Source organism: Myotis davidii, unplaced genomic scaffold (genome assembly GCF_000327345.1).
Source record: "Myotis davidii unplaced genomic scaffold, ASM32734v1 scaffold370, whole genome shotgun sequence".
NCBI classification, from domain to species: Eukaryota; Metazoa; Chordata; class Mammalia; order Chiroptera; family Vespertilionidae; genus Myotis; species Myotis davidii.
In genome coordinates, this window is record NW_006288615.1 from 3,084,374 (window position 1) to 3,095,048 (window position 10,675).

The window sequence follows — 10,675 nt, forward strand, 5'->3', positions numbered from 1 at the left end:
GAAAATACATCCTGCATATCAGATATTTACATTATGATTCATAACAGTAGCAAAATTACAGTTATGAAGTAGCAACGAAAATAATTTTATGGTTGGGGGTCACCACAACATGAGGAACTGTATTAAAGGGTTGCGGCATTAGGAAGGTTGTGTTATTTGTGATTGTTTTTATTGCTATAAGAGAAGCATCTGCTATTCAACTCAAGTGGTTGTTGCTGGATGGGGTTAGCTGATTTTCAACAAAATCCAGAAATATATATATATTTACTAGAGGCCTGGTGCACAACTGCCGGCTTAATTGACACCTAACTGCTCCCCTGCCTGCCCGATCATCCCAAACTGCCCTCCCCTGCTGGCCCGATCGCCCCAAACTACCCTCCCCTGCCAGCCTGATGGCCCCCAATTGCCCTCCGCTGCAGGCCTGATCTCACCCCCAACTGCCCTCCCCTGCTGGCCTGTTCTCTCCCAGTTGCCCTCCTCTGCCGGCCTGATTGCCCACAACTGCCCTCCCCTGCTGGCCATCTTGTGATGACGTAAAGCGGCCATCTTGTGACGACGTAGTGGTGGCCATCTTGTGACGACATTGTGCAATGCCATCTAGGCTTTAATTATATAGGATATGTGAAATTCCTTAGTTTTGAATATTCTCAAATATCCTGTAAGCCATGGAAAACATGTTTGTGATTGCCATGTTAGGCTACTTAGTCCAGTTGTGTGTTTTTTTCTACAGTAACATTCAGCTCCTTGGGTTTAGTCATGGAGAAGGCAGATAGTTGGGGTCAACTGGGAGTGGGGTTTTACTAGTTACATATAAGAGGAAGAGTGGACTCAAGGCTCCAGGTTTGCAAGGGCAGGAGGTAATGGCAGGGTGCAGGCCATGGCAATTAGGTAGTCAAGAAAGGGAGTAAGCATAGTGTGAAGGTGATGAATGGTCAAAGTCTGGTCAGGTTCATGGGTTGGATTTCTTAGTGAAGATCAAAAATTTTCTAAGTGGTGTTTCTGCCGTAAGTGAGCTGGAAGGCCAGGAGATTTTAATCAGAAAGTATGATATTTGACTTTTTGTGTTTAGAGGTGGTGTGATTAGCAATGATGACAAGACATGGGGTGTGAACATGGGAGAAAATGGCTAGGGTTGGGTGGAAGAAAAGGTGGCTAGAGTGACTGTTAGGGTTGCCTGGTCATCAATATGGATGTGAAGTCCCATTAAATGTTTATAGGATTGGGAATGAGCTACAAGTCAAAGCTTTCGTGAATCAGGGATATGATCAGGTTTGAAGATGACAGCCCTAGGAGCTATAGCAGGAGCTAATGGCATGAACTTCAAAGCATCTGTGGGGTTTGGAAGAGAGCAGGGATGGCCAGGTTTCAGTTAAGTCAAGGAGGTGCCTTCAGCTGAAAGTGAGATGCATCCTCACAGCATTCATGCTTTACTTCATTTTTAAAAATTATTGTTGAAAGTATTACATATGTCTCCTTTTTCCCCTATTGACCTTTCCCTGCCCCCTCCCGGCCCCCAGCACATGACCCCACCACCCTCTTATTGTCTGTGTCCATAGACATAGAAGCATCAAATAGATCTTCAAACCTCAGAGGGAAGGCAGGGGAGGAGGCGTGGGTAAGAGATCAACCAAAGGACTTGTATTCATGCATATGAGCATGACCAATGCTTTACTTCAAATAGGGCTGAGTTTGGTCATCATTTTCTCTTCCATATTATCTATCTCAGGGCTTTGAATATAGTCAGAATTCAAGAAATAATTATTAAACTAAGGACTGAATAAGCATTTGTAGTAGTCGTATTGGGATATTATTGGTAGTATAAGCGGTTGCATGGAAATTTATAATTTAAACATGGTGGGCCAGTGAAAGAAAGAATTATTTTCTGCTTTATTTTCTGCCCTTACCTGTTTTGTTAATTATGCATCTTTGAGTCTTTCGACATTTTAGGGGGGAAATGTTATTTAAAACGCTTTCTCAAGATACTCTTTGAATCTGGCCCTTAGCAAAATAATGGCCTCCACCCATGTGTTCCATTGGCCTTCAGATGCAGCTGGGACGTGGGGAGGGTTACAACTTCCTGCAAGAGCCTAAAATACTGAACTGGTATTGAGCACAGCCCCCACCTGCACCCTGTGCATAAATAGAAGCAGACCCTGATTTGGTGCTGGAATAACATGAAGCTGAAGGCAGACTGGGTGGCCTGGCTATTGGAGCCAGGATCCCCATTTACATTAAGAGCTGGTTCTGGACCACTTTGAATTATTGACTCATTCCACTCTGCAGAGGGGCTAGAGTAAAAAATTATGCATCTGATCCCTCGAGTCTAAGTATCCAGGTTGGAAATCAACCTGTATCACTTTGAAAATTGTCACAGAAATAAGCAATTGTGGAAAGGTCTTAGAGAATTAAAAAGGCCATTATATAGTGAAGTGTAATTTCCTGATCACTTTGTTCTTAAAATAAAAGTTTGAATTTGAAGACCAGCATATAGGGGCATATACAATCCCAATAGCTGCCACTTTCCCACTCCACGCCAGGTTCTGTTACTTCTTACCTCTACCTGTTCACAGCAAAGAGCCAGTGTGAGCTTTCAGTATTTGATGGAACCCTATGTTACAAGTACCAATATAAATCATGTTTCATGCATTTAATGAGCAATTCTCATAGTCTAACTTGTTTTCTAGATCAAATTTAAAACTTTTTATTGGAGAATAAAATAAGTATAAAAAATCATACATGTATAACTTGTTGAAGTTTCATATATTTTTAATTTTATTTTAAAGGGTGTATTGAGAATTAATCCAAAGAAGTTTCATGAAGCCTTCATTCCTTCCCCGGTAAGTCCAATAATTTTATAATAAACTTAATTTCACATTCAATTTTTAGATGTGCTCTGGAACCGAAATAATATATTCTTACTAAAAAGCAGAGTAGTAAAACAAAATTGAGGACGGGCAAGGATTTGTTTCAGATTTAAACAAAATTTGCTTTTGGTTAACAACCCTTTCTGCCAGTCTTAAAATCACACTTCAAATGAAAAGGGTGGCATTTGTTACTAGGCTGCAGAGCAGCTGAACCCACCCAGACACCCACCAGTTCATGTAATTGGATGCCCTTGGTTTATAGCTTAAAAGGATTTATGGGTTTTCCACTGATTTATGTTAATCTTTCCTAAACAAATATTCTATCTACTTTCGTTCTACTGCATGAGCTAATCTGCACATTTGTCCAAAAATAATGTGTAATGCTTTTTTTTTCTTGGTCAGTTTCTCACATCACTTTTATGTAGGTGATAGGACTTGGTACAAGGCTTTTTACCATTGGGTCTTTATACCCTTCCTTATGTTCATGACTCATTTTAACAGGCTCTTTTCCATTAAAGGAAGTCCACCCTGACATATAATTAGCAGCAGGCCTCTGAATAAGACTTGATTGTACAAAGCTAAGAGAGCAATGTTCTTAAATTCCTGACTTAACTATGACACCATAAATAGGATAGCAGTAGAATTATATATTTTTCAAGGCAGAAGATACTATAGGAATAAACTTTCGCTTATAGATGAGGAAATCGTTCTGCTGTTTGGTCGATTTACATATTAGGGTTTTATTATATAAGATGTCAGTTAACATATATATATATATAAAACCCCAACCAACGGGTCGATGGTTCAACCAGTTGACTGTTTGACCGGTTGCTATGACATGCACTGACCACCAGGAGGCAGACGCTCAATGCAGGAGCTGCCCCCTGGTGGTCAGTGTGCTCCCACAGTGGGAGCGCAGCTGCAGCGGTGCGAACCTCTCCCATGAACCTCTCCTGCCTCCGTGGCAGCGCTACTGGGCGACTGCAGGCACAACCGGAACAGCATGGCGCCCGGGCTCAGGCTCCTCCCTGGCTGCCTGCCGCTTTGTGCACTACTACATCCCTTGGAGGATGTCGGGCTGCTGGGTTTTGGTCCCATCCCCGAAACCTGCAGTCCACCATCTCCCGAGGGGTCCCGGATTGTGAGAGGGTGCAGGCCAGGATGAGGGACTCCACTGGTGCATGAATCTAATTACTGGGCCTCTAGTATTTCATAATGTTACAGGACAGGTTTAGTGAGAATACAAGTGTAGTCGTGTACTTCATAGATGTTATTATATTAACCTTAAGACCTGGTCTCAAGCTCAGTTTAGTTCTTTTATTCCCTTCTCCTCCAGAAGCCAAGGATTCACATTTATATCTCAAGTTTAGGTCTTACCCATTGGATTATATAAAAAGTATTACTGACACAAACAGCAAGTGTTGGTGAGGATGTGGAGTAAAGGTAACCCTTGTGCACTGTTGGTGGGATTATAAATTGATGCAGCCACTATAGAAAACAGTATGGAGTTCCCTCAAAAAATTAAAAATAGAACTACCATATAACCCAGCAATTCTGCTTCTGGGTATTTATCTGAAGCAATCTAAAACACTAATTTGAAAAGATATATGCACCCCTATGTTCACTGCAGTATTATTTACAATTGCCAAGATATGGAAGCAACCTAAGTGTCCATCAATAGATGAGTGGATAAAGAAGATGTGGTACATATATATATAATGGAATATTACTCAGCCATAAAAAAGAATGGGGTGACAGATGTTGCAGCCAGTTCACCTTTCACATCCAGAGCTGAACCTTTTGGCCTTAAAAAGTAGTTTAGAGGGATGATGCAAACTTTTAACATTGAGGTATTCCCATGTTTTCTGTCTTTAAAATAAGAGATTCTGCAATAGATACAGGCTTCTGAATGAATGAAGTAAGAGCTCAGTAGTGGTGCAATATTTATAGATTTGTGTGTTGTCTGAAGTTCAACTCAGCCTGCTTCTCTTGGTTTCCTGGGATAGAAATATGGCAATACCAGCATCTTACGTCTTAAATCTCTGAGCTAAGGGTGGTGTAACTGCTCATGAAAGAGGCATCTACTGCATGTTTTGACACATGATAATGGGTAGGATGACCTACATGCAGACAGCTCTTTTTTCATTCTTAGGAAGCCAGAGATATCCTATTGCTTTATAAATTGCAGAAGGCAGTGATTGATGGTGGTATGTCACACTTTAGTTGTTCACTCTCTGGTTGCCTCTTTCTTGCTTGTCTTGAGGTCAACTGTGGTAATTCTGTCTTTGTGGCTAACATGGTAGCTGTCCCTCAGGGACTAGGGTGGGTCAGGTTTGGCAGAGTATGTAGGCATAGCTGCCAGCCCATGGCTAGAATGGAACTTGAACAGAAAGGCTGTTCTAAAAGATCTCTAATGATTTGTAACCAGAAACTATAAAAATTGCTGAGTGTCTAAAATCCCGTAGGGGTGGTAAATTTGGAATGCTAATTTTAACTTTGACTAACATGTCATAGTAATCACCTGTAGTCATCTGTTGAGTGTTAAATCCATTCCATAGCATCTATATTAGAAAATTTTGAGTTTCCAAGCCTGTTTGCTATTTAAGAAAAATTAACATTTTATTTCTCTCTTATCCTCTGAAAAGAAGCACGTAGTATAAACTTTTGGAATGATAAAAGAATAAGAGTACATGTTTGCATGTTTGTTGATGAAACATTTGGAAAATACTTAATTTTGTCACATAACTGTTGAAGGCATGCATTTTCTTAGCTGTGTTTTCCACTTAAGTATTTTTGTAAAATTTGGCTTATTTTTGTAACATAATCTGGCACTGATTTAAGTTTAGCAATTGGTACCTGCAGAGTTCAGTGGGGCTACACTGCTTAAAGTGGGTTGTTTATAAGCATGTGATTGAGGGTGAAAGTACCCAAGCCTTGTTGCATTCAGTTTACCCTGCTCCTAGGTCAGTGAGAGAGGTGGAACATGAGAATGCTTTATGAATCTCATTTACATTCCTTTTCTTTCTATCTACTTTGCTATCCATAAAAACAATCCCAATTTTCTTTCTGCCACTTTTCTGGGGGGAGGTTTGGGGAAGTAGGATTTTGCTGGCTTCCTCTTAGAGAACCCACATTCTAGAGCTGCTCTAGCTCTCGATGTTCTTGAGGGATTATATGTTGTTGTTCTGTTTTCTTGAAAACCTATTTTTTTTTACTCTTACCCTTATTTAAAAAAAAAAAATTAGCTGATGTAGAAAAGATATCAGCATGCTTTATTTTATTTCAAACATAAAAAGGATAACCTAAGGATAACCTACTCTTTTCATATTTCAGTTATGAAAGCATGCAATCCTAGTTTTTGCTTCGTGTTTTTTGTTTGTCTTTGACCTGCTTGTAGTAGATTTTCTCTTACTTGGTGATTTGTTAGTATTCTGTTAATCTGCTCTTATGTGTTTGTCACCATTTCTGTTAATTCCAAAGGGACTGAGCTCCCTCTAGGTCTGCTTATGGCTATGTACTAGTGTTCCTATTAAATCAGTGGACAGATTGTGGAGTTCATAGTTTTTAAACCAAGGAAATAATTTTTGGTTCCAAGCTTTGGTAAGCTAATTATTTTATTTCTTTCTTCAACCTAGGATGGTGATAGAGACATTTTTATTGATGGGATTGTTGCTCGTAATAGAGCCTTGAATGGGGATCTGGTGGTCGTGAAGCTGCTTCCAGAGGAGCAGTGGAAGGTGAGTTAAATTTTCATTTTCTAATTATAGACTCCTCAGGGCCTTTTGCATCCATGGTGCATCAGTGAGTAGTTATGGACCCCTAAGGCCCTGTGGTTGTCTCAGAAACAGGCCACATAATGCTTAGGACATAGAAGCATCTGGTGAGCAGACATGGAATGATCTGAGTTGTTTTCCTTGCTCTCTCTCCCTTGTGATTTGTCTTCCCTGTCACATGCTTTGCAAATTATATAACCTCTCTATGCCTCAAATGCCTCTCCCATAAAATGGGAATGATCATAGTACCTACTTTGTAGGTTTGTCATGTGGATTAAATGAGAATACCTGTAAAAATCATAGAATGGTGCCAGATTAATGGTAGCAGTTCTTATTAATAACAGATCCAGAAATGTGGGAAGTATTACCTTATACTAGAGCTTTGTTGAGGCATAAGTTTAACTCATTTTTATCTGACTGGACTAGAATAATTGAGTTAGACCTGTGTGCCAGGGATTTGTAGGGGGTAGGGAAATTAATCATGATCCAAGATGACATAGTTCTTGCCCTCATAGAGCTTTTAGTCTGGTGGGGAGTACAGGCAGGAAGAGACACATACTAATTGCACTTAACAAATTTAAGGATACATTTTTCTTAAATCCTCACCTGACGATATGTTTTTTATATTGATTTAGAGAGAGAGAAAGGAACAGATTGAGAGAGAACATTGATCAGTTGCCTCCTGTACGTGCCCTGACTACACCAACCATGGATCGAACCTGCAACCCTAGATACGGCCCTGACCAGGAATTGAACCCCTCACCCTTTTGGTGTACAGATGACACTACAACCAACTGAGCCACCTGGCCAGTGCTAAGGATAATGTTTATTAATGCTGTGAAGTTAAACACATAGAGTGTTTTATGAAAGTGAATTATTCTAATCCAGATCCCCGCTCCCCCAGTGTGGATATGGTCTCCTGCTCTGATTCCTTGAAAGCACAGTTAAGTGTTGGCTCCAGGTCCGAGGGACATAGATAGATTTAGTTTACTTTCTCTTTTCTTGAAAGCATCATTTAGCACAGTGTTGACCAAGTCCAAGAAGATATGAGGAGTGCATTAAGGCCAAGCCAAAGGGGTCGAGCCAGAGGAAGTATTCTTAGAGGTCATTTGGTAAAGTAAAGAGACAGCATTGCAATTAAGATGAGCCAAAGAAGGGCAAGAAATATGGCTTTCTTTGACTTAAGGGATGATAGTGGGTAGAATTGAAAGAAACGGAAGAGTTGGGTAGGTCTAGAGCTGAGTAGGTGTTGATTAGTGAAGAACACCTGTTGAGCTCTGCAGAGGTTGCTTAGAGGAACAAAGCCAATTTGCCTGACATTTTTATTGTCCTTGGCTAAAATATACAAGCATATGAATAAATAAATTGGTTACTTGTTCTTCACACTTTTCTATTTAAGACAAGCAAGCACATCCTTTCCTGGTACAGTCAGAAGCACTCTTGCTTTGGGCAAGAAGCCTAAGAACATGGGGGTAGGCTGGAGTTGAATGTGTTTGTTGCTGTTGTTGAGTACTAAAAGGACAGATTTAGGACTTGGTCATTCTTATTTCTGCCTTGGTGCCTTTACTTCTAGAAAAAAACCTATACCCGCTTTAAGACTCAACAAAGCCAAGTTGTGGTTTTCCCTAAAACGTCTTAATTTTGTGGATTTCTGGTTCACTGGAACTAGTTAAGCAGATAAGAATTTGCAAAAATTCTTATAGTATTTCCACAGTCTAAACATTCAGAGTATGTAGACACAACCTGTTGCTTTTCTGTTTTACAGTTAATATCTGTAAAAGATTGGCATGGATAAAAAGAAGAGCCTAGACTGGCCAGGAGGACCCTGCTGGGTTGCTGGTAGGAGTAGAGAAGGGGCAATGACAGAAGGCCAACCTGGGTGTGTCTACAGGTCCTCTTCCACTTTCAGCAGACTTGAAATGTAGAGGGATTCCTAACTTACGCTGTTTCTGTGGAGCCCCTAAGGGTCTTCACGTGACTGCCTAACAGTTGCTTTAAAAAAAAAAAAGCTCACCCAAGGACATGTGTTGTGTTTTTTTAAATTGATTTTTAGAGAGAGGAAGGGGGAGAAAGCGGGGGGAGAGACAGACAGACAGACAAACATCTATGTGAGAGAGAAATATCGATTGGTTGCCTCCCCTATGTGCCCCACCCAGAGATTGAACCTGCAACCTGGGTATGTGTTCTGACTGGGAATCAAACTTGCCACCTTTCTGTGTACTGGACGACACTCTAACCAACTGAGCCATACCGGCCAGGACGACAATGGCTTTTTATATTAAAGTCAGCCCCAGAAGGTCTGTCTCTTAGAACTCATTAGTTAGAATATTTCATAGCTTCCCATTCTGAAGAGGGGAGCTCTGTTGACTGCAACCCACCTGTGACAGTTGTTGATGATAAGGTCAAACTGGAGAGAAGAGAATATTCAGATTGCCATCAAGAATCCCAGACATGTAGAAGCTCAACATCTCAAAGCATACTGGTCAATTGTATTACAGGTTTGTTAGTACAAAAGCATATTGTTATCAAAGGAATCTGTAGTCAATGGTGTGAACAAATGTGAATTAATTGGATTATTTGTCTTTGCTTCTTTATACTTGTTTTGCTCACCCCTCTTGGGTATGTAAACTATAGGGCCTTTGGGGTTTTGGAAAAAAACAACAGTTCTTTTAGCTATTGTAGTAAACAGTCAATTTATTTCACAGCATGTTTTTTTTGTTGTTGTTTTTTTGCAAAATAGATAGCTGTAAAAGCAGCAAGCTGTGAGCCAATATAAAAAACAATTTGCTCGTATATAACAATTTTAATTTCAGAATTATTCCACATTTTTAGTATTTATGTATATTTTTTGTTAACAGTCATCTAATGAAGGATAATTGAAGGGCAAATGATAGTTTATTTTCATTTTGTCAGTTGAGAAATTGCCTTCTCTGAGAACTTGGAGTTTTTGACAGAACCAGGGAGTAGAATCCAGAATCCTTTGACTCCTAGCTTACTATTCTTTTCTTATTTTATTTTTTTGAGTGAGTGCATGTGTATGTATTTTTCTAGCATCTGTGGCTTTCCTCAGGTTTTTAAAACAGAGGGTTGGTGCATGTTGCCCAAATAGTTAGGAGCCATGATCCTGATGTTTCTGCCTGCAGCAGTGCAGGGTACCAGGGGCTTCTCATCTTCCACCCATCTTGCTTTGTGCTAGATATTGGAGGTACAAACTCCAATAGGTTACAGGCTTTGCTCTTAAGGAGCTTCTAGGCTGTATGGAAAGGGGATGGGAACAACTGTATTATGGTTTGCAAGATAGAAAGAGAAATACATGTTTTTATGGAAGCATGAAACTCTGAGTGAATTGGGGAAGGTCCACATAGAGGAGATTACATTTGAACTAAGGTTTGAAGGATGGGAATGGAGAGGAGAGAAGATTTGTTTTGTTTTAGGAGGAGAGTGGGGCTGAGAATGATTTGGCAAGAGGTGATTATGAAAGTTTCCCCTTTGAGGGGGAACGTATGGAATAAAGCTCTCTTCCTGCCATGCCGTTGGCTAAGTGCTGCTGCGCCTCAACCAAATCTCCTAGACACTAGCAAGAGCAGAGTTTGCTAACTGTTCTCTAGAGCCCGCCCTCCTGGAAAATCAGCATCCTTGGCCCCCCTTGCCAGAAGCTCACAGAATACTGTACTTTGCTTTGTAAAATCTTCTATTTGTCATTTATTTGATCTTCATCCTGTCTCTTCCATTCTTTTTCCTGGTTCTATTCTTTCCTTTCCAATCAAGTTAATCTCCCATCACTGTTAAACAACCTTGTCTTTCATCTTTTTTTGTTAACTAAAAAAAGTGTATTCTACTGTTTTCTTTATCTTAATACTTTATTTTTTAATCTTCACCTGAGGACATGCTTAGGGAGAGGGAGAAGGAGAGAGGGAGAGGGAGGGAGGGAGGGACAGAGGGAGGGAGGAGGGAGAGAGAGAGAGAGAGAGAGGTGGGAGGGGGGAGGAGGAAAGGAGAAGGCACCATAAGAAGAGAATTTTTATAAAAAGGGAATTA

The 10,675-nt window shown here is 40.4% G+C and overlaps 1 protein-coding gene across 2 annotated transcripts in view; it reads left to right on the forward strand.

Moving 5' to 3' along the window:
- DIS3L2 (DIS3 like 3'-5' exoribonuclease 2) overlaps window positions 1-10,675 on the forward strand; it is a 304,502-nt gene that overhangs the window by 53,510 nt on the left and 240,317 nt on the right. For both annotated transcript variants that reach the window (XM_015561871.1, XM_006760425.2), the window contains 2 exons: window positions 2,784-2,837; window positions 6,500-6,601. In XM_015561871.1, coding sequence (XP_015417357.1) covers window positions 2,784-2,837; window positions 6,500-6,601 — 156 coding nt within the window. The remainder of the gene's footprint in view (window positions 1-2,783; window positions 2,838-6,499; window positions 6,602-10,675) is intronic.